At 37.7% G+C, this 23,837-nt stretch overlaps 2 protein-coding genes across 4 annotated transcripts; one reads left to right on the plus strand and one right to left on the minus strand.

The window, feature by feature from the left end:
- Nucleotides 1–1,488: 1,488 nt before the first annotated feature.
- On the minus strand, nucleotides 1,489–11,967 carry gps1 (G protein pathway suppressor 1). 2 transcript variants are annotated; one of them, XM_041220780.1, is made up of 14 exons: nucleotides 11,872–11,967; nucleotides 9,546–9,638; nucleotides 8,147–8,328; nucleotides 7,608–7,772; nucleotides 7,074–7,209; nucleotides 6,496–6,573; nucleotides 6,319–6,379; nucleotides 5,815–5,900; nucleotides 5,325–5,419; nucleotides 4,703–4,808; nucleotides 3,946–4,026; nucleotides 2,696–2,833; nucleotides 2,358–2,492; nucleotides 1,489–2,083 (listed from the first exon to the last, which is right to left on the minus strand). In XM_041220780.1, the coding sequence occupies exons 1-14, from the start codon at nucleotides 11,902–11,904 to the stop codon at nucleotides 2,009–2,011; spliced, it is 1,464 nt and encodes a 487-aa protein (XP_041076714.1). In that variant the 5' UTR covers nucleotides 11,905–11,967; the 3' UTR covers nucleotides 1,489–2,008. The 2 variants fall into 2 exon arrangements, with proteins under 2 accessions (XP_041076714.1, XP_041076715.1); XM_041220781.1 differs by lacking the exon at nucleotides 11,872–11,967 and adding an exon at nucleotides 10,322–10,493.
- An 808-nt stretch (nucleotides 11,968–12,775) lies between these two features.
- Nucleotides 12,776–23,797, plus strand: LOC121295762 (beta-1,3-N-acetylglucosaminyltransferase radical fringe-like). Of its 2 annotated transcripts, none has more exons than XM_041220783.1 (9): nucleotides 12,776–13,161; nucleotides 15,110–15,706; nucleotides 20,484–20,532; nucleotides 20,819–20,921; nucleotides 21,221–21,374; nucleotides 21,762–21,847; nucleotides 22,066–22,231; nucleotides 23,247–23,332; nucleotides 23,706–23,797. In XM_041220783.1, exons 2-9 carry the CDS (start codon nucleotides 15,194–15,196, stop codon nucleotides 23,770–23,772), a joined length of 1,224 nt encoding a protein of 407 aa, XP_041076717.1. In that variant the 5' UTR covers nucleotides 12,776–13,161; nucleotides 15,110–15,193; the 3' UTR covers nucleotides 23,773–23,797. The 2 variants fall into 2 exon arrangements, with proteins under 2 accessions (XP_041076717.1, XP_041076716.1); XM_041220782.1 differs by having other exon boundaries at nucleotides 15,113–15,706.
- The last annotated feature ends 40 nt before the right edge of the window (nucleotides 23,798–23,837 follow it).

Here is a 23,837-nt window from a genome sequence, read left to right on the forward strand (position 1 = left end):
AGATATTACCGTTCACACAATACAACTGCACCTCAAAGTGCAAGGCAAAGCATACACAAAGGATATGTGATAATTAGTTGGGAGAATTTTCCTACCAAGGACGGTCAAGATTAAAACACACACACACACACACACACACACACACATATATATACTTTGTTTTTGTACATATTGTTGTAGTTTTCTAGATATTAAAATCTGTCCATTTTAGTTCTGAATTTTTACAGTATTTTTCACATTCACATTTTTGACAGTATTGTTCAATTTCAAATGTTCCATGTAATCATACCTCTTCCTTTACTGTGCTGATATCATGACTGATTTACTTGATTGTGTTCAGGGTTAATTGTCCTGCTTGTATTTTTAGTTTTATGCAAGCTTTCTTTCTAGACAGGAAGGTTATGTCATACTTTGTTAACCTCACCCCACCAGGTGCTGCATGTGTGTGTGTGTGTGTGTGTTCTCTTATGCCTACAAAGTTGACAGGACAATGTTTTAATGGCTTTTGTAAGACGGCACCTTGAAGGGGAAAGAGTGTCAAATCATTAACATATACTGTAAAATTACAAAATAAACAATGTAATATATGGGCAAATTAAATTATAACCATCATGATGCATGGAACAGTTATCTTTCCAAAACTGCCACTGGTTTACCATTTTGTTTGAAATCCTTACAAGTATACACTTCAGAGGTGAAAGTAAAAATATCCCATGGTCAAGGAATCTACAGGATAGAAATAATGTATTACAGCTGAGTCCTGTATAAACATTTTAAAATATTAATAATGGCTACTTGAATTATTACTACAAGACAGTTGACTTATATGGCCTTTGGTGGAAAAGATGAAGCTATAAACAAAGGCTAGCATGTCACTTTAAGATCAGCAAGGCCACATTACGACTGCAGGCTGAAAGTCAAATTTATTATCAACTTGCTGCCACAAATCACATGGGTCATGCTGTCAAAGCCTTGAGGGATATAGCATTAAACTAATGATTACCCAAGTTTGTGTCAGCTATTATTACATCTAATAAAAACAGACTTCATTTATAGCACATACCAATTGAATGTAATAATAATAATAATAATACAAATGCATTTTTCATTAACAGTGTTGAAGACATTTTTTAGATGTCAGCAACCCAAGGAGCATTTTAATTTTTCAAATGAAAACATAAAGATGGTTGTTCACTAATTTACACTACTAATACTGGAAGACAGAGGGATCTTTAAACCCGTGATCCATCTTAAGAATAACCTGCAGACAAATATGTGGACAAACGATGGTGTGTGCCATAAAGGCTCATTGGTAATTACACTGCATTATACATTGATGTCAATAGTTTTTGGCCTGTTGGTCATTAAACATTGTAACAGGGTAAGACGATGGACGACTCTCTCCCCACCCTTGCCCAAATTCCACAAAGCAGAGCAGTGTGTTCCAATAGGCATAGGTAAAAAGAAGATACAAAAAAAAACTAAGCCTAAGAGACACAGAGATGCTTTATTTGGAAAGCTCCTGAAATATAACCTCATACAAACATTCAAGAAGGAGACATTTAATAATGGCGAATGCTAAACTAATCAGCTTTTTAACATGCCACCTGAAGGATATCCTTATGATGGATCAAAACCAAAAACAAATAAATGCTAGAAGTTGTTTTTTTTTGTTTTAAAATCAATGAGACTGCTATCTGGACTTCAGTTTTGAGGTTTTTTGTGTGTATTCAAGGTTTGTCACTAGATAAAAGGTAATTGCATCTTTAACAAAGAACAGCACAGCACATTTTAACATTTTGCTTTCATTTTCAGCAACAGGCTTTCATTTATTGTCCTTAATCTAGATAATAGAGATGACCTTTTTCCATTTAAATAGTCTTTTTTATGTTTCTCCAGTAGGGAAAATGTTTTTTTTTTTTTTTTTTTTTTAGTAATAGGACCAGTGGCAGGGGAACCTTTGAGCCCCCATTCAGTTTTCCTTAAAGAGGCATCTGGTTTAAAATCTTCACATATTGGTGCTCATTCGTGTTTGGCTGTTTGCAGGTGTGAGTTCGCCTTGGCTGCCTTCTCTTGGAGGGGACTAAAAAGAAAAATAACGTTGCAAGCATTATTTTTAGGTTTTCCATTCCACATATACAAAATTTAAATAAAACAGCAAATCAAGGTAAACAGGTTTAATAGCTCCTCAAGGTAAAATAAATAGTTTTTATAAAAATAGCTTCTAAGGTTTTTTACTTTCACATGTGCTAGGCATAATAATTTTGTTAATTTGAGTAACCTGAGATTACCTAGCAAAACACACACAAGCATGTCAACTGCTGATTAAGCAGCTAGATCACTCCGTACAATATTACCTTTACGTGTATCTGATTACGTAGCACTGCAGCCCTCAGTATCATGGCTTTAGCTCGTCTCTGAAACTCTTTGCCCATCTGTAAAGACTTTTCAAATGTTGTGCTTCTCTGATCCACATCCCTGGCATACAAAATCTACCACAAAACAGGAAACAACATGTAACATGAAAAATCTCCCAGACTGTAAATCAAGCCAGGCCTTTGTAAAGTAGTCTTCTTTCGAGACAAATGTTGTCGTCATCCCCACCCCCATTTTCTTATACCCTACTAATTTCAAGTCAGTACCGCACTCTAGAAAGTTTTTTTTTCATTTAATCTTGCTGTTGTCTTGTTTTTACCTTGCTATGCGAGTCGATTCTTGCATTGATTAACCCTTCTAGAATCAGTTGCGTCAGTTCATCCTCCAAAGCCACCACTGTGGTGTTGAACGCGGTTGCCATCATGTGCATGTCTGCTGAAACGTACGGACTGAAGTACTACAGGGGGAAATGAACAAACACGGTTATGTCACTTTATTAAGCAGAACATTGTCCCGTAACCATGATTATAAATAGTTGATATTAGAGGTGAGACAATTCACTGTGTGTAGATGCATCACGATACTTTACAACACAATACGGTACACGTTTGTGTATCGCGATACAAGCTTGAATTGAGTAGCTAATATGCCACATTTATTAAACTGTAAATCATGAAAGAAAAGGTATTGGTTGTTTGAACGTAAACTCCACTTGATCCTAGACATATCCCATTGTGCAATGGGCCAACCAAACGCTTCCGGAATTTAAGCAGGAATAGAGGAAACAATGGCAAGTTCTTTAATTTAATTTAATTTAATTACAATTGTTAATGAAAACTGATACAAACAAAAACGTGAAATAAATGACTTAATAATAAAGTTAAAGGAAATTTAGAGAAAAAATGAAACTTAGATAAAAATACTAATAACGTTACAATAAATAATAATAATAATATTCACATTTAGTTTTTTCAAAAGAAACAGATAAACAAAGTTTGTACTTCAATAGTTATCAAACACATTGCTTAGTATTTTTTCCTTTCTCAGAAATGTGGTAAGGAGATTTGGTTAATTCAGCTAAAATGGATATCCCAGGAACTCTAGTTGACATACTGCTTTGTCTTCAAATTCAAACTAGTGGTTTACTACTGTGTGGTAAATAAATATAATTTATTTTGAACTGAATCTGTGTCTATAGAATTGAAATTGTAATTTTTTTCAAGTCCGTCAAGTAGAGATGAGTTTTTCATTAGTATTGTGATACATATTGTATCGTGACCTTGGTGTATCATTTCACCCCTAGTTGAGAGACAGCTAGATAGATAGACAGCTAGCTAGATAGATAGATAGATAGATTTAAACATAACAAAAAACACGCACATGTTTTACAGTATAATGTCTTAATATCGATAAATTGTTATTTAGTATTACCTCTGCACAAACAAATTTAGGGTTTTGTGAATCGGCAACAGAACATGAAGTCTTTTTACCCGCGGGCTGATACTTCTCATTACAGCCCACGTGATTTGCACCTCGTTTACCATGGAGATAGTCAATTAGAAGACGTACCTGTATAAGAGCTCTGTTTCTGATCTGCGTATACAGTGTCCTTACATGAGGGGCCAGGTACATGTCTAGGAGAAGGTTATCCTAATGGAAATTGGAAACATGTTTTTGGTTTTAAACAACTACATTATTCCACACCAACAAAACGAGGTACAAGCAAGACATGACAGGTATTCCCACCACTAATTACTCTGTGCTGTGGTCCACCAACAGATAAGATCATTCTTTTGGTAAGATTTTCAATAGCAATTTAAAAAACAAACAAACAAAAATAATTATGGGCCATGCAGGAATTGCCTGAGAGGCACTGAAAACAAACCAATTAACATTAATCAGTTTCAAGTAATACCTAAAGGGATATAAAAGCAGTGGAGATTAGGTGAAATAAGGCAATCAAGTGAATGCAGCAGGGTCTAAAGACATTTTGAATAGGAAGTACAGGTTGAAATGGGCTTGAAAAATAGTAAAGTAAAATTATTGATTGTTACGAGACATTTGATTTTAGTCTGTTGATAAATACCCATGTTCCCTTAACAACCAAGAAATCGTGTAGAAGTTATTTTAGCAAAATATTTATATTGTAGTTCCCTGAATGCAGTTTAACCTTGTAGTATATATTATTCCTTTATAAAGTAACACCACATTGAATAAGACAAATAAACAGCTTGAGTTTTAATAACAATCCACTCATATTAAGGAACATAACATTTGAGTCCTATGCCCAAAACAAACTGATTATCAGTACTATGAAACTACTCACCTTCATTTCATCCAGCATTTTCAGACAGGAAGCGTACTTTGATTCGTAAAACTTAAAGATAATGTCGCGGACTTGAGGCTCCAATTCCAAAAATAATTTAAAGGAGCTACAATAAAGACAGAAATATGTTATTAACTAAGAAAATAACATTTCTTAAATTAACAGTAATTAAAGTTAAAACAGATTAAACAACAAAGAAAACAAGAATACATGTTTTAATTGTTGCCAAATGCCTATATGCACTATCCTCAATGCTACAATTATGGTCCCTTAAGAACACTTAGTCCTTGCCATTTAAACCTGCTTTGTTCAGCATGTACAGTATTACCTTTCATGACAGTGCAAATCCAGGTATTACAGAACTTTTCCACAGAGCAAACTTCTTGACTAAAAAATGATAATTAAATTGTGGTTTCCGTCAAAGAAGATTAAAACAAACGTAATAAAATCTTTGAAATCTAGTCTTCAACTGCCATCTCCAGTCCACACTTCCCCAGTAGGATGTGTGGATAAATGGACACAATTTTGTGAACATTACTACAGAAATGGTGATTGATGAATACTAGATAAATACAAGCTATGAAAACACTTAATTACCTTAATTGGGGGACAAAATGCCTACCTGCTAGAAATTACGTTCTTTTGCAATTCTTGCCTGTCAAATGTTGCCAGTGCGCACATTCCCCCATAAACTGCTACATTACTAGGCGAGAGAAGCTGAAAAGGTAGAATGGTTATATTCAAATTATTTCAAAGCAAGCCATTAAGACTTTTTTAAAATATTTAGTGGCATAAGTTTTAAAAATTTATTTCCACAAGCTGCATTATTGATAATTGTATCAAACTTGTTTGTGTAAAAAAAAAACAACGATAGCTAAATTAAGAAATCAAGATTTTTAACCCAAACAGAACAGCACTGTTAAGCTTCAAATCGTTTTGCAAAACTTCTTGTGTGCAAGTAAAATGAAGCTCAGCTGCAGCTGAAGGCCGGTGCACTGAAGCAGTATATGGATGTGCTTTATCTTTCTAAGAATGTGGCTGTTAGTGGAGGTTAGCCCTGTGGTTTTAATAAAACCGTTCTCTAGTTCTAGTGTTTCAGCAGCACCTCCTACCTCAGGGAAGTCACAGTGGTCAAATGAAGCCAGCAAGAAGCACTTGGCAGCCTGTTTGTATTTTCGAGAAGCTAACTCTGCCAAGCCTAAACCCAGGAGAAATGGAACAAAGGTTGGTAGGATTTATAAAAACATATAAAAGTAACCAACGTGAACATAAAGAACACATTGGTAGTTACCAAAATACAGCCTAAATGAAACAGATCTTCACCATATTGAGTCTATTTCTTTGTAAAACGACAGACCACAGATTTGTCTCTATCATTAAACTTCTTTACAGCATGCTTATATTTAACTATTGACCAAAAACAATACCTAAATTGTAAATAATGTATAAATACACAAAAACTGCTCTGAAACTAATACATAAAAGCCTGTTTTTTTTTAGGAAATAACAGACATGTCACAAATGTCATTAACTAGGATAGAAATAAGGTTGTTAGTAAGTATGTAATGTTTTAACTGTTTGAGAGACTGTTAAAAATAACCACAAAGAAATATTACCTGCAGCACACTTCAGTTTGGTTAGAACTGCCTGATTTTGACTGTCTCTTTCTCCCCTTTGCTGTAAGAAAAAACAAAACAATCACATTTCTGTTTTTAAAGGACACCAGTTAACAAACTTCTTAGAGAACTGTGTTGACAAAGATATACATTGGAAAACACACATCAGATACTGACCTCTGCTATCTCTGGAGTGGATTCTGCCTTGCTGACGTAGCTAAGAACGTGGGACCAGTTCTGTAGGTAAACGCTAACCTTTGATAAGGAAAATACAAAAATGGTTAAAGACTGCCCTCTAGTGTTTGCACACTTAATAATCCAAAGATTCAAAACTAAGCAATCTACATTAGCTCAGGGCAATTTCAATAGAACATTGTTAGAACATGATCCTGCTTATCAGGTTTCGTAGCTAATTGTTTATTTTACTTGTTACACTTGAACAGTTTGTTAAAATCCACAGAGCCATGCAAATGTTTACGTAGTCAGACGAGACTATTATGGCTTAATGATTCAAATGCAAACTTGCTAAAACTGACGTTAGTATAAATCCTGCTACTAGCTTAAATGTTTCTTGAAACCTGGTATATCGAAACACAATGGTTAGACTCACTCAGTACTTTTCACATGTCTCTCTGCAGCTTGCATAGCTGTCTTTAAACTTGTATTTTAAAGTGCTTTGGGATGATTAGCTAAAGCTCCCTACTGAAATCAAACTGTATTGCATTTTATAAAATACAGAACCACTGTAAACATACCTTGATAACATTAAGACACATGTTGATAACGTGTTTGGCGCTGGTGCAGTAGTCTCGGGCTCGCGAGTAGCATTTCAAAGCATTACTAAGATCACCGCAGTCTAGATAGTGATCTCCCAGGTCATCATGACCTCTCCTAGGGTTCAAGTTCACACAACAAGAGGTTGAGTTTAAAGAACAAACAGAATGTGTGTGTGTGTGTGTGTGTGTCTATATATATATATATATATATATATATATATATATATATATTATTATATGTATTTATTAATTTTGTTTTCTTTAAAAGAACAGTAACTTCTGTCCAATTACAAGTAGTGTTTTGGTAAATCAAAAATACAAGGTAAACGATATGGATTTAGTCTCAACCTAGACGGCTGCGTGATTTACAGCGTCTGAAACTGAAAGCGGGGGGTATTATGTAAAAGAGTAATTACCCAGATCTTAAACTAGAAAAATAGTAATATTCAGTTTAACAGTTTATGGAGGCGTTTCAAATGTGCTGGCACTTAAGGAAAAATAAACATGGATTACCTGATGCTCTCTTTAATCGAGTTTCCCTTGTAGTTCTTCAGGTCTGTATCCAGTTTCTCCAGTTTCAGCAGAGCTTTTTTCCTGGTAGACTCTGCCCAGGCTGTGTCGAGGGGGGGAGGTTCGATCCCACCTTCAGGGACTGCGTCTGGAACCCCCTGCACATCCCTAAAACACAACCATAAACAGGGCTGCTTCAACCACTCACAGCCCATCACACACTCATGTATGGCATTGCAGTCCAGCATTTTCAATACAAGTACAACTAAGGCAAATCTAAAGTTCTGTAAAGTAGAGAACAGGATTTGTACTTACTCTTGAATAAATTAGACTTGTACCTTAAATATTATTAATTTTTTTTTTACAATGTTAATGAATCAACTGAAAGCAAGACTTCATATACGCTACATTTTGGAATCAGGGAAAACTGCCAGATTTTGCTATTTAAATTTTTTTTTTTTTTGGAGAAATGCTTTTTCGGAAAGGTCTATGTACAAGGCATAAAGAGGATGGCGATTTTCTGCTGTGCATTGTTCATATACCTGGTTGCTCCAGTAAGCTTGCGGTGGACTTCCTCATAGACGTCAACATTGAAGGTTCTTTGGACAAATGATAGTGCCATTTTGAGAGCTTCAACACGGAGCTGAGGGCAGTGGTCAGCAATGAACTGCAGTCTCTCAATTCTCATTAGACCACTGTAGTTGGAGGCATACTGCTCCAGATCCTGAAACAACAAAGACAACAAAAACATATTCTTAAAATTCAACACAGGATCACATTGTTACTGTTCAGCACTGCAGGTAAGGACAACTCCATAAACAAATGTGTTGGTTAAAGACTGAATAACTCATCTGCTTCCAAATATCACTTTGTTTGACAAAAAAAACAAAAACAACATGTGCTTGAATCATGCGGTAAGCTTTGTTATGTTGCATAGCACATTTAGCAATTTCAGCTTTATTAGATACATTTATTAAATATCCTGTGGCCTCTAGGGTATTTCTTATTAAACACAGGTTTGACCTATTATAATTACAGTAAAGCCTGACAAAGGGTTAAATTGCTACTGCATGCTACATGAGACTTATCTGCTGCTTGGTCACATGAATCATGCCGTGTAGACTTCTTAAACACACAGAATGATTTCAGGTAATCCACTTGTTCTGGGCACATTGCACTGAAAATGCATTGCTTTAAAAGGGACTTTTCAAAATGTAAAAACCAAATGCCAACGGCTTAGTTGTTCTGATATGAACTGTAATACTTTCAACCAACACCCATTAAGAAAACATCCATGAACATCCACACAAGAGTCTGACTGAAGCAAGCTATATACCAAACTAACTGCAGCCCCTTCAGCAGAAACTACTATATTAAAAAAAAAACACAAAAGAAAAAAAAAAAAGATTATTTTTACATTATCATTATCAGGCAGGGGTAATATGGAACATTGCACAGATCAAATTGTTACTCAATGAGGAAGCAGTTCAAAATGCAAAGAAAATCGCCATCCAGTTAAATTACTACAAAGTAAAAAATAAAGGGTGGTGGTGGTGAGGGATGTACATAATACGGAAATAATTATGAAAACACCCCAGCAAACCACATTCCAGCAAACTATGCACAGTTAAGATTTAATTTAATTGAAAGATCAATTTCTGCTTATTTACAGCAGCAGCGATAGTATCATCAATTGTTGGCCAAAAACAAGTCACCCATGGGTTACTGTAAACATGGTGCCTTGTTAATCATAGAGCTCTTGTGACTCAGTGAGTAGCAACATAATGCAGTTTGAAATACCCAATACGTCATGTCAGCAGAAATGCTGTAATCACAATGTGCTCAGACAGGAATATAAGCCCTGCTGTTTTTTCTATTTCAATTTTCTTTTTTTCAGATTATAAATGTGAGCAAATACATTTCGTAAGCGAGTACACATACCAGAGTTGGATTCTCCACCACATAATTGGAATCAGGTGCATTCTGCTGGTCTTCTTGTGGGTCAGCATCTATTTGCATGGGCTCCACAGCCCCCTAATAAAAGAATAGGCCATCAGCACACACAGTCATACTTTAGACCAAAATATAGATCCATTACTATTCAATGCTGTTGATGAGTGGCAAGGTAACTAGCAGCTGAAGATGTTAGTCCCAAAGAGTGTGATGGCTTTCTGATAAAAATAAAAATAAATCTACATCTGAGTAACAATACTACTGTAGTGCTGCTCTCTAGTCCTTTACTGTTGCCTTGAGATTAGTACAAAAATTTAAGCTTTCCTTTACTCATAGTAAACTGCTGAATTTAAACAGACTTGACTTCATGTGACAGTTCCTTAATACAAGCCTTGTCTAACAACAAACATACCTTGTTAATGCTTAACAACTACATGCCATGTCCTGGTAACTATTTTAAAAATGAATTTTAGCCCAATTAAGGGTTGACAACTTTGTTGATGAAATTTGTCCCATGGGTTTGTGATGCCTTGTTAACTGTTCCCACACTTCAAAATAATTTTGGTTGGCATTGATAAACTAGAATTAACATTTCACACGTGTAGGTCTCTACTGGTCTGCTGTTCCATGTACCAGATAACAGAATGGTTGCATCAATTCAGAACTGGGCTGTGTCAAGTGTAGGGGTAAAAGAAAAAACAAATCTTGCATCTGCTATTTAAGAAAAAACAACACAAAACTTCTTTCCTAAAAACTACGTATACCTCAAAGAGCAGGGTACATGCAGATAGACTGGTGCTAAGAATGTAGTCTCCTGAGGTGAAGGGAAGTAGGTCTGACCTACTGCTGTGGGGGGTGCAGTAAAGATCTGTCAATGATGAAGAGGCTGAACTTGGTATGGAGCTATCCTTATCCTATCCTGACTGTTCTGCACCCCCCAACCCTGAAACAGAGCTTGCCTGAAAAAGGGAAATAAATCAATTATATATAAATTGCACTTTTAATATATTCTTAACATGCATCCACACATTTTACAAATATACACATTATTCGATTGGTGCCCTCATTGGAATAGTGATCCTCTCCACATCTGGAATTAGCAGAGAATGCAGACAGTTTTTACAAATGCTAGTACAGGAATCCCATCCATGTCTGTATGTCTTTTGCAGATTTGAACATAGTTGTACTCTTACTGTTGCAGAATTGTGTAGCACTAAATAGATTTGAATGTGGAATTCTCCTTCTTCCACTTAAGACACTACCCAACACCTCTGGGTTAAAGTCTGGCCAGTGAACTCAGTGACAAATCATCTGAAAACACTCAACAGCAAACAAACGTTTCATATTTTATTTATACTCATTTTGAAACAGAAAATGACTATGAATTCAGTTCCAGTACATGAATTTTGACTCCCAAAAAACTGTAGGAGATGATAGGGCTAGTGCAATGGCAGATCTGGACTAAAGGTATACTTGTTCAATAACATTTAAAACATATACTGTAAAGTCATTATGTTAATGACCGAAATGTGTACCTATAAACATAAATATAACAGAAGCATACTTGACTCATAGTATTTCATTCAAAACATGACCCGATAGTACTAAAGACGTTGCCACAATGACTGTACCTAGGTTAATGCATTGTTTTGAAACCCATAAAAAACTCTACACTACTCGCCCTTTGAAAACACACAAGACAGGCACAACTGACTCTGGTTGAATTCCACAATGAAAAAGATGCGGTAGTGCCCATAGCATAAATAGATCACTTCGTGCAATAAATAACGGAAGCTTTACACATTAATTAGCCAATTACAACACGAAATACGACCTTAATGGGATCCTTACTACTGCAAGTCAAACTAATTAGCCACATATCCTCAAGTGTCCATAGGCCTAGATGGAAATCCTCAGTCACTTACTAACGGAGCGGCAGATATATTTAGTCTTGTGTGTGAACATACAGAGTACCAACGCCGGTATCCTACAAATAAATATGATTGTTAATTGTGTCACCAGTCTAAAGTCACGGTTTTAGTCACGTCAATGCATATTTACCGATTATATCTAATGCCACTCATAAAATAAAATAAAAAGTAGATTCGTGATTTGAACTAAGCCTTTGTATTTGTTGTTATTATTGTGAAGTTAGACCTGCTTATTAATTTGTCTGAGGCCCTAAATGATGGAGTGGGGTACATTAACCCCGATAATTAAAGCGGTGGAGTGCTGCACTGTGCTGCCGGTGACTACCTTACCGCTCATCGTGTTAATAAAGGCGTAATAAATGTCATTTTTATAATTAGTTTACCTGAAAGTTAAAGACCTGCACTGGTAGAGGCATCTCCTCCTCACTGCTGAAACACAGCGCTCACAAACACATCCGGGGCACAGCAGCGCAGCACGGCGTATCACACGCACGGGACGTCATCTTGTCACTGCAAAACCTGCATCAGGACAGAGTCTCATAGGCAATGATTCAGCGTTACAAGGGAGGGCACGGTGCAGCTTAGCCCACACAAAAGCATGTCACTGACCTGACTGAAACACCTCAGCTTAAAAAAAAAAAGTTCCATAACACGACTTTATATAGCAATTGTGCCTGTCGGACAACGGCTGCATGCTACTTTGCTGTAGTGTTAAAAGTGATTGCAATACAGTATAGTTCTTACCTGTTTGGCTACGTCACCCTCTGTCATTTTAGTGCATGTATGATTTATTGCAGTATTTGTAAGGCTTAAAGATGGCTAATTTGTGTAAAAGCAAACTACTAAATGACTCTACAAACTTACATCATACATAATAAGATATGGTGCACCCAGTAAATGCGGTAATGTGATATTTTGAGGTCTGATAACGGACAGCAACGTGCCCACCTTTGTAAATGTTGCTTTTGTACTGCACAGTACCTGTAGAATTTTTCGCAGCATGGGAAACCCTTGCAGTGATGTTTCTGTCGTGTTATTGTAGAATGGGGCCAACTACTGTAATATCATTGTAACGGCTTACATGAAATACAACTGATTGACAAATGATCTATCCTATACGTGTTATCCACTTCCTAAAAAAACATATAACACGCGTCAAAGCAGTTGGGTTGTCTAACGTGCTTCAGGTGTCTCAAGTTAATAGCTTGGCAGTACGATACTAGCAGTAACAGTGAATATTTGGCAGGGGGCGCTAAGCTTCAAAGCTACCAGTCCTTAAGTAGTTTCTAGCATGGGGTTAATAATCTGCATTCGACTGCTTTTAATTGGAGAAACAGAGATCGCTACTTTGTAACAACAAGAAAACTAAAACGACTTGCATTTAACACAGAGAACAGAAGATACATTGAACCAACCAACCAACCAACCAAAGAAAGAGCGCTGTTTTATAAAGAACAGAGGATTTACAACGAAGCTGAGAACTAAAAAAAAAAAAAAAAAAAAAAAAAAAACTAACAAAAGAAAACAGAGGCGAAGAAACATGCCAGCAAGCTTTAAGAAAAATAACAACAAATACAAAACAATCGATATCTGAAATGAGAGTGTTTGCACATCGTTAGAATACAACACATTAATGAAAGCAATGGACGTAACAATTCACCTGGCAATATTTGGTAAGACTTATTTATTTTATTTATTTATTTATTTTTATTTTACGGATATCTGTTTTGACTATACTACATTAATTCTGATTTAATAAATGTTACAGTTATGCAAAAGCGTAATGTTGTAATTTAATTCAAACGTAGCATACTTTACTCGATTTATTATTATTATTATTATTATTATTATTATTATTATTATTTTATTATTATTATTATTTTTTAAAGCGATTAGTTTTTCTGATTTAATTTTAATCCCCTCTTATGTACTGGACCATTCATTTTCCAGCCTGTGTGATCTCGATTTATACGAGCTGTGCGCACTTACAGTACTAGTAATTTTCGGAAGACTTTACAATTTTAGTGTTCACTTCTTGGTAAGATTTTCACGTAGTATCCAAATGCCTGGGTAATTTGTAATTTAAAACTTGTACAACACTGTCCAGCATTTGCTTGACGAGCACCGATATCATTATCATCATTTTTATCATTTTTCTGTCTGTGTAGTTAATGTCACAGACTGAACTAATTTATAGGGCATGTACATTACTATATATATATATATATATATATATATATATCTATATATATATATATATATCATATAGTAATAAACGTGTGCATTATGATTAGAGTAAAAATACATTAATTTGTAAAATATTTTTAGAAATCATTACGCAATAATAATAGTAATCGATTACAATAACGCAGTTACAAATGGCTAGTCCTGGCTATAAGTATTCACATTGAGTGTTATGAAAGATTAAAATAACTGGGGTTACTGATCACACCAGAAGGGGGCGAAGTTGAGCAATTGGGCGGGGCACACCCGAAGAGCGAGTTTGATCAATTAAATCCAGAGGGGTAGGGGAGCCAGGCTGATGATGTGGATCACATTGGCATTAACATGATCCGCGGCATGCAAGATGTCCCTTTGCCAGAGCACAGCTGTTCATTAAATGTATTCAAAACTTCAAGCACTAGCTGCAAGTTGAAAACACAAATTAGTAGTGTCCCCCATCTGGGTATTATCCAAGAGGACATTCTACATGTCCCAGTAGTCATGCAATAAGACAAATGTATGGAACTGCATGTTCCAAGTGGAGTTCTAACAAAGATAAAGAAATCCTAAGAGACTTGAACAGGACAGACTGACATGAATGAAAAGGCTAGTCTACAGTATCTTTAGATACCCACTGTAAAGAAACTGTATTTGATATATATATACACACACACACACTCTCAAACTTTTAGGAATGTTGCTACATTTGAAAAAGTGAAGACAAAAGACTTTGTATCACAACATTAAATCCAAAAAAAGATTATTTATTTATGTATCTTCTTATTGTTTGGAAATCCCCAGCAAATTGTGTTGAAATCTTAAACCACTGTTTGACTTGCCACAAATACCATCTGTTGATAGCTTAAATGACTTGGCTAAACCTAAAATAGAAAACCGGAAATTGCACATACGCCATCAACAGAGTTCCTTGTAAAGATGTAAAAATGAAATATAAAACACACACACACACACACACACACACACACACACACACACACACACACACACACTCTGGCAAGTATTAGTGCAGTAATATAACCAAAAAACACACACCCGTCCCATCAAAACTCAAAAGCAGGGTACTCCTGGCTACTTTTATGTGTTCATTTGTTTTTCAGTTTTCATTTTTGACCTTGTGAAAACAAATACATTTACAATGGCTTGCATTGAGAGAGCACATCTGGTCAGAATTGCCTGATGTAAATCAGTGGATGTGGGTGAAAAGAAAAGCACAGGCTGACTGTTTGAGCAGCTCTGCAGCAAGAACCCACAGCAGGCCCTCTTGGGTGATAAAAACACAATGGAATATATTCACGTTTAAATATTCTTTCAGAATTCAGATAAGCCTTGCCCCCTACTGAATGACCAGGTTTATTGATGCACTCTTCATGTTTCAAGCAGGGCACGGTTCAGTGTAATGAGGATGGCAAGCGGAGGCAAGTCTGAGCCTGGCCCTGGTGGCTGATTCAGGCTGACAAGGAAATGCACCTCTCCTGGGTCGGAATCAGCAAGCTCTGCTTCCTGCTCTCCCTGGTCTTCTGTGCCTTCCTGCTCCTCCTGATCCCAGGCCTCCAACCCCCACGGAGGCAGGGCGACCTCCCCCAGCCTCGGCCTCAAGGCAAGACTGGGTGGGTGAAAGGAGGCAGTGTCGACCAACAGCCTCTCAAACCCAACATCCTCCACCTCGTCAGGGCTGTGACTCCAGGTCCTGATACTGAGGGGGTTTGGGGTATGAAGGAACAGCCTGCAGGCCCGTTGAAAACTGTTGACAACAGAAACGACAGCGCTGAAGTCCTGGGCAGGAACCTGTCTGCTTACAACCTGGATAAAAAAGACTCATCAGCTTATTCGAGAAGCACCAATCCCCAAGGCTTGCCTGTGAAGGAACCCTTGAAGCAGGGAGACATATTTATTGCTGTGAAAACAACAAGGAAATACCACAAATCTAGACTGGATCTGCTGTTTCAAACCTGGGTATCCAGAGCAAAAAAAGAAGTAAGTTGTGAGAAATAATTTATCTGTTTGTTCTAAATAAATCTTATTTATTTAGGATGCAGATAGCATCCATGACACAATGTTTTATATATAAAAGCTGCATCTCCCTGATGCAAGTCCACATCAGTCACAAAAAGCAAAACAAACAATCTAACATCCTTGGTAGTTGTGGGCTGCAGTGTTATACCAGGTAAAGATTCTGGGGCAACCAGACATGCCTTGTGTGGCAGAACTAGAGAAAAAAAACAAAACTATTTACCAAGTTATTTGTGAAGTGGTATTCTTTGGCATACTTTTTTGATAAACTAGTGTTAACTTTGCACTGCACTGTTTTTTTTTTTTTTTTTTTTTTTTTTTTTTTTTTTTTTTTTGTAAATCTAGCTCAGTTGCTAGTATGTATTTGTGTTTGATTGTTGTGAAAAGGCCTTGGGCACTGCAGCTCTCTGTTCACCTTTGATTCAGATAACAGCCAGTAGTGCTGGGGGCTGCCTTACCTGGGGATGCAGAAGTGCTCCTGAGTTAGGACAGGGCCGGTTGGTATGCCTGCCTTGCTTTCCCAGACCCTGGAGTCTCCAGAGCCCGTCCTGCCAGGGCCAGGCTGCGGTGTTTCTGTCGCTTCACGCTTACCATGCAGTCATGTAATGGCAGCAGCAGGTTTGGAATCCATTGCAGTTTCTGGATTGTATCGAGTTCCAGATTAAATAAATGGCTGTAGAGAGGGCTGAAATAAACCTTCACAGATACAGTCCTTTTTTATATGGATTAATTTTCAAAGTGTAGTTTTAACTGTTTTAGGACTGACTTGGTGCTACTTACTTTCCAGATACTTGGTGTGTGTACGTACATATACACTGATGATTGAGGTCCAATGGTAGGTGCTCAGTTGCTTCTGTATCCAAGCCAAGGTAAATTACTGATGCGTCCCAAAATTGATGCCCCTATGGACCATTCTGGAGAACAGTCACCTGCAGCCTCACCAATTCAAATCACTGCGTCACTCCAGCTGCTATTGAAAGGGCTTCCATTTCTGGCTAACACAATGTTCTCATATAAGGCATCTCATAGAGTAGAACTTGCACAGAGGGTAGCAACGGGAAGACAAATATTTACTTGGACTGTGGCTGGAGCTGAAAGCACAAAATCAAAGATACAGCTTGTTAGAAACCAGACTGCTGGAGAGGAAATTCTTTAGATATTTTGAACGGGCATGTGTGTCCTATCCACTTCAGGCTCTGTATTTACTTTAGCCAGGGGATCTTGGCCCGACTGTAAAGGCACAGCAGGGCACGGAGCGACTGCATGTGCGCTGCTGATTCAGCTCAATGTTTTAAATTTTTCTTCATAGTCTTATCCTCTCTCCAGGGTATAGCTTCCATAACCGCTATGTCCCTCAGGAATTGAACCAAAGGGGCTGACTGTTTCATACCCCTTCAGTGAGTTTAATATGCAGACTGCTTCTAGAATTACAAGGACTGAAAATCCAGGATTAAGAAAAGAGGATTTGCTGCAGGAATGTAGTTTGTTGCATCAGCACTGTGGAGAGAGCAGTCCTTTCATGTGTCATAAGAGGCAATAACTAATAACCTGCGCTTTCATATTTACTGGTTTTGGCATTTTAAATCAATGTCATTTTCAGGATTTGGAAGCTCTCACTAGCCCTGCACCCAGTCCTGGGTTTCTGAACTCCTCTTGTATTATTAAATGAAAAAGTGGCAGGAATTTGAGCAATCAGGCCCCTGCTAAATCTTATTGCAGTCATTGCCTGTTGGTGTCATACAGCTACAACGAGGGAACAATTTAAAATGCAGTGCTGATTGCTGACGCTCATGATTCCAGTTCTGAAACCAAGGACCAGGTGCAGGGTTGTGTGAGGGATTTAACCTTTCATTTAAACTGCTTTGTTCTGAATTTCACATTAAAAAAAAAAATGCCCATTTTTGCATGGATGGATATAAGAATGCAATCACATAGCAGTCTGTGCCATTTTAGGCTTTACTTTGTGGTTGGCTGCTGTGAATCTCTCTGCTATGCAAGAGGGTTTCAATATTTCAGATTTTTTTTGTATGTTTGTTTTTAGTCTAAAATATATATATATATTATATATATATATATATATAGGATATATATATATATATAATATATAATATATATATATATAGAGGCTATTTTTGTTACACTGTAATTTGTGGTCTTCACGTAAATTAGGCTTCTGTTTACATATAAATCCTGTTATGTCTGCCACAAATGTTGGGTTAAAGCTGGTTTATTTATGTATTTGTTTTTATACTTTCCATTTGTTTTAAATTGTTTATTTAGAAGGACACATTACCATAACCAAATGCAATGTTTTCCTGGTATATACAATAACTATCAATACACATGAGCAAGTCAAGATGTTAACTTAAATCTTTAAATGTTTAATTACAGCCCTACAGCTAAAAGCCAGACTGTAGTGTTAGCAGGTGTGTCACAGCTGTAGTTCATTGTGTTGATTTAGAAGCCCTGTCCCCATCTTCTCCTGGTGTGTCCAGTTTGTTTCCCTGCTGTTACTAGGCCTCTGGCTGGGGTCAGAGGTCGTGTGCTGCTCCCCTGCTGAACCGGCCTCTTCGCTGCGCTTGAACTGAAAGCATGTCTTGTCTGGGGGTTTTGAACAAAGTGCAGTGATGAATTTCAAAGTGTGGCTCTGAATGTGCTTTTCGCAGTGGGGATGTCCTGTTTCAAATTTAGAACCGCACATTATTAGTTTTACAGAAAAGCCGCTCCCTGCGGTATCAAATAGCAACCTTTTTAATAACCGGTGGCTGTGACTTTGAAAGCAGCTTTGAGCACACATGCTGCATTGTTTCTCTTTGTGCTTTTATTTCAGTAGGTTTCAGAGCAGTGACGCATTTATTGGATAAACTATATTCCTTAACATATAAAGATATAGATATGTTCTTTTTCCTTTTTGTAAGGGTTGCTTCAGCAATGTGAAGAGAAAGTACATACCAAGCCAGGATTGTGACGGGTGCTGAAAAGACTATAGTAAAATGTAGTTTGTTGGAAATTCCAGATGGCTGGAGAGGAAATTCTTCAGAAATTTGAACCAGTGAGTCACATCACATGTGCATCTCATCTTCTTCAGGTGCAGATTGAAAAAACACAGATACAAAAGCATTAACATTGCACTGGCAATGTTAAAAAAAAAAACTTGTGAACTCCCCAAGAAGCATCTTTTAAAGGACACTGAAGTCTACAGAAGTGTGTCCTACTAGTTATCTAAAACAAGCGATTTCCTTTAGCAAAGTAATTGCACCCTGCAGTATACTGTTTTGCTAAACAGGGGCCGTTCTGTGTCTGGATTTGTTCAAGGATAGCAGTAGCATTATATAAAGCTGTAAATCAAGAGAGAGGTTAGATCTCTGGTTGTACTACTCCTTTAGAACCTGATTCAGGGCACAGGGTGACTGGCTCCTCAAACAGTGTAAAGCACAGAACCGGATGATGGAACCATTCCTTATCATGGTCTCTTTGTTATATGTGTAACGAGCAGCGGAACCTACAAGGTCATTAGTGCTGGATCTCTTTTTGGGGCTCTGCTAGTCTAAGTGACATTTGTGTTTCAGTACTTGGCCCTCCCTCAAATGGGGACTGCCCTGTTTTCCAAGTGTCTTTTTTTTTTTTTTGTTAGTACAACCAAACTCCAGCTAGATGAAATGCTAATACCAGTGCATGCACACAGAGGGTCCTCAGAGTCATGTGTTAAAATACAATACCTGAAACAATATGTTGAAAACCAACAGTTTATTGGATTATGCTGCAAAACGTCTGTTAGGATTTTAGCAGTGTATGAAAAATGTTTTGGTAGGACTGGTGCAAAATCAAGACAGAGTGTGACAGATGGACAATTTGTGAAATAAGGGTCCCTATTTTTACGTGAATTGAACAGACTGCACCACCTAGTTACCACGGATGGTTCTTGCAAAAGCTTTTCGTGGAGTCAAGCAAGCTAAATTATATTTAATAACTATTCTGTACTGTACTATAAATAGGCGCTTTTTGTGAATTGTTTGCCGTACAGCATGTTACATTGCTGCTGAATTTAGCACCGGGTGATTGATCCTCTGCTGGCTCGTCTTGCATTGCACTTCTTGTTGTATTTGATCAGTCACAGTGTCTGTGTGCAGATGTCTCTAGTCTCCCAGCTCATAATAAATAATGATTCTCCTGGCCAGTAGATGCTACCGACTTGTCTGGAAGCAACGGAAAGTCCATTTTAGGGCTATTTTTGTAAATATATTTTTCTGAGTTGATATCTGTGGCCAGCCACTGTAGCAGACATTGTAGGACAGTGGTCTCTTCCTCAAGCAAAGCTGTTGTTTCCCAAGCTTATAGGATCCAGCACTGCCAAGTATTCAACTGGCTCCTGGGCATATTAAATGTACACTGTGCTTCATTGACCAAGACAGACAAATATAGGGTCATCTGGAGGGAGCCATCTGGCTTTACCTTTCCCTCTCCAGCTCTTTGGAACAATGGTTAGCCTTTGATTTAGACGTCTTGTTGATATTTGTTTCTGGTTTTAGGAGGGACACTCTCTTTGGTATGTATGCATCACTTTAGAGGATGTGTGCATTTATATATTATTCTCTGTGTGAGTTTCTATTTTTTTCCATTGAAAACAAGATCATTATTTATATATAGTGAGCCTTATTCTCATGAGTACAACTTTAATTAATAAGTAGTACATGGGTCATCTTTTTCTGTCCAACACTGTTCTGTTTGTTTTTAATTTCAGACTTTTATTTTCACCGATGGGGAAGATAAGGAGCTAAGAGAAAAAGCAGGTAAAGAAACTCACTTGCTACATACCAAGAACAAAAATATGGGCTCAGGGCTCATGACACATGAGATATTGTTAATGAGGTCATTGGGCTATTCATAACCAAAAGCACCTGGAAAGTGTAACAATACCTTTATAGAAGCCTGAGCTGTTTTTACAGGACTCTGTTGCCTTCATGTATCTGTACAGCACAATGTCACTATCTTATCTATTATTTCATGCTCTCTTATGTTATGCAGCCCTAAAAAAAGATATATCTAGGTCTTTATTTTGCTCCTTCATTTTCCTAGGTGATCAAATGATTAATACCAACTGCTCTGCTGCACACACCCGGCAGGCACTGTGCTGTAAAATGTCTGTGGAATATGACAAGTTCATCGAATCAGGAAAAAAGTGAGTGTTCTGTGAACCTGCCTCTGTGATGCACTGGTATTCCATAGGAGGTGCTGATAAGGTGACAGCGAGGCCGAATATTGTCCTTGTGTCTAACACCTGAAGCCGTGATTACAGTGACTGAGTTCTCTTGTCTAGTAAGGAAGTGGCTTGAATGGGAGGGTTCGAAGGGAAGTGTCACAATGTGAAGCTGTTCTGAGCATTTCAAACAGTTAAAAAAAAAAAAGCTTGTATTCAAATTGCAGAATGTCAAAAACGCTGATGGATTGAAATGTAGGATTATTATTATTATTTTGAAGGTGGTTCTGTCACGTGGATGATGATAACTACGTGAACCTGGCCAGCCTGATTCGCTTGCTGTCCTCTTACTCCCACACTCAGGATGTGTATCTGGGCCGCCCCAGCCTGGATCACCCCATAGAGGCTGCCGAGAGAGTCAAGAGCGATGGATCGGTGAGACTCGCACTTCACAAGAACACTCTTATACCCCACAGCTGAATATTTCCATATAGACGGTGTTATCAAGCTCAGCTAAAGCTCTTTTTCCACTGGTCAGTGTCTCTGTGCTCCGGCTCAGCTGAGATTGGTTCTCCTTGGCGTATATAATAGATTAATCGTCTCCACTAGAAGTAATGTGCAGATTAATTAGAGAAGTGTGCAGAGAATTGGAAATTACTTGTGCCATGAATGGATCAGTGTTAATACCATGGTGCAAATTAAGATCTGAAATTGTCACTGTGTGTTTTGTATGAAAAGTGATTTTTATTGGCATTCTTTTGATAAGGCCTTGTTTGGTCATGTTTTTTTCCACTGTGTTTAACTGTTCGCTGTGTTGAGCAGGTCTCTGTGAAGTTCTGGTTCGCCACCGGAGGAGCTGGTTTCTGTATCAGCCGGGGGCTGGCACTCAAGATGAGTCCTTGGGCCAGGTATGGAATATAAACACTTTGAACACTGTAACCAGCATGGTAAAAAAAAAAAAAAACTTAAGTGCTTGACATGTGTAATATGTAATTCAAAGTTTATTCTAATCAGTTGTTCCTTGTTAAACGTCATGACCTGTAACACATTCAAATATTTTATGGCTCCACTAAAAATGAAAAGATGCAGTGCATGTGAATTTTCTGAAATGTCTTTCTTTCTGAAGTCTGGGTAACTTCATCAGCACTGCGGAGAAGATCCGTCTCCCCGACGACTGCACTATCGGCTACATCATCGAGGCCCTGCTGGAAGTAAAAATGATCCACAGTCAGCTGTTCCACTCCCACCTGGAGAACCTGCAGAGACTGCCCATCGACACGGTGCTCAGCCAGGTCAGCCCAGAGGGGAAACGCCCTGCTCTTCAACCACCATGCCATGGATATACCATCCAGAACTAGGAAACACTTGATCAGTGCTAAATATAGAAACAATAAAACAAGCAAAATAAGTCCCTTGACATACATTTTGACTACAAATCTTTCTAAATGTCTTTTATGATTTCTAGTTGAAATGTTTGTTATTGAACTTTCCTGGAAATGCGGGTTCTGTAGACAGTGGGAGTGGGGCAATATCCAGTTTGTTCTAGCAGTCGTTTGTAAAAGATGCTTTAATTAAAAGAAAAAAGACAAAATACCTTTTGTATACCAAGCATCAAAAGAAACTTTAAAATTCAGTAGATGTGATCGAAACTTTTTATTGTGCTGATTAACAATTGACATCACGAAAATGCTGCAAAATGATCTGTCGATCTTGGGCAGGTGTTGTGACTCTTGGTCTCCCAGTTCGTGGCCTGTCATTGACAGTGTGTGTCTGGTTATACCATCTCGCCAGGTTTGAAATTGCTGGCTGTGAGCACCCAAGACAGCGAGCCACAGTGTGCTGCCCTAGTCCAGCCTCCAAGGTGCTGCTCTCTTGACAAACATGTTGTTTTTTTTCTGTGATTTTTCTTTATTGTTTTTATTCAAGCTTGCAATTCAATAGCTGGAATTGCTCCATATTCAATGTCCGATCAACTGTCTCACTAATTAGGTGATTTAAGTGCAGTCATAGTCACTCAAGCATATCATGGTCAGTGATGAATGATTGACACATTTCATTTCAGCAATGTCCATCATTTATGTACCTTATACCGTTATAATAGTGATAAGTTTCTTTTGATGCTCGGTATATATCCATACAAACTATGACAGCCATCATTCCATTTAGACTAGCAGAGCCCCAAAAGAGATCCAGAACTAATGACCTTGTAAGTTCTGCTCTTCACCCAACATCATTATTTCTAAGTTCTATTTTGTTTTCTCTCCCAGACCTGGCTCTAACTATATCTTGTCTGCATTGTCCCTGCAGGTGACGTTGAGCTACGGTGAATTTGAAAGGCACAGGAATGTCGTTGGCATCGATGGGGCTTTCTCACTGGAGGAGGATCCCTCACGGTAAAGAGTTTTTAATTTTTTTTTTATTTTAACCCTAGCAGGTGTATTTATTAGTAGTACTTGTGGTACTCCCCGTGCATTGCTAAATCTCAGTTTAGTGTTGGAGTGATTCTTCTTATTGATGATGCATTTGATAATCTTTGCTCCTACCCACTGTAGGGCTATTTGAAGGTTAACTGCAGCTCATGCTCCAGGCCTTATATACTCAATCCCGTGATGTCTAGGTTTAGCTTATAACATGGCCTCACAAATTGCCTGTTTGTCCCTTATGAAGATGACACACCTTTTGCTATTACTGTATATAAAGGAGGTGTCCAGTGTTATTTAAAGGTACTTCAGTTGTGTGATAACTGAGATTCTCTTGTCTTTACAGGTTCAAGACTGTCCATTGCCTTCTCTACTCTGATACTAAATGGTGTAGCAGTAAGAGAAGGCCATGACTTGTCTATCTTCACCTCTGGGCTATTGCAATCTCTGTACAGAAACTGCAAAACTGCACCATTTT

This window comes from Polyodon spathula, chromosome 20, assembly GCF_017654505.1.
Source record: "Polyodon spathula isolate WHYD16114869_AA chromosome 20, ASM1765450v1, whole genome shotgun sequence".
Taxonomy (NCBI): Eukaryota; Metazoa; Chordata; class Actinopteri; order Acipenseriformes; family Polyodontidae; genus Polyodon; species Polyodon spathula.

Bases quoted from the DNA above. Each gene is read 5' to 3' on its own strand.
- gps1 (XM_041220780.1), bottom strand. From the start codon at position 11,904: ATGCCTCTACCAGTGCAGGTCTTTAACTTTCAG. The intron at 6,574-7,073 runs GTATGTTTACAG...TCCTTATCAAAG, and splicing joins TGTGTCTTAATGTTATCAAG to GTTAGCGTTTACCTACAGAA. The intron at 4,809-5,324 runs GTAGGCATTTTG...TCTTTATTGTAG, and splicing joins AAGAACGTAATTTCTAGCAG to CTCCTTTAAATTATTTTTGG.
- LOC121295762 (XM_041220783.1), top strand. From the start codon at position 15,194: ATGCACCTCTCCTGGGTCGGAATCAGCAAGCTCTGCTTCCTGCTCTCC. The intron at 20,533-20,818 runs GTAAAGAAACTC...TCATTTTCCTAG, and splicing joins GGAGCTAAGAGAAAAAGCAG to GTGATCAAATGATTAATACC. The intron at 23,333-23,705 runs GTAAAGAGTTTT...TTGTCTTTACAG, and splicing joins CTGGAGGAGGATCCCTCACG to GTTCAAGACTGTCCATTGCC.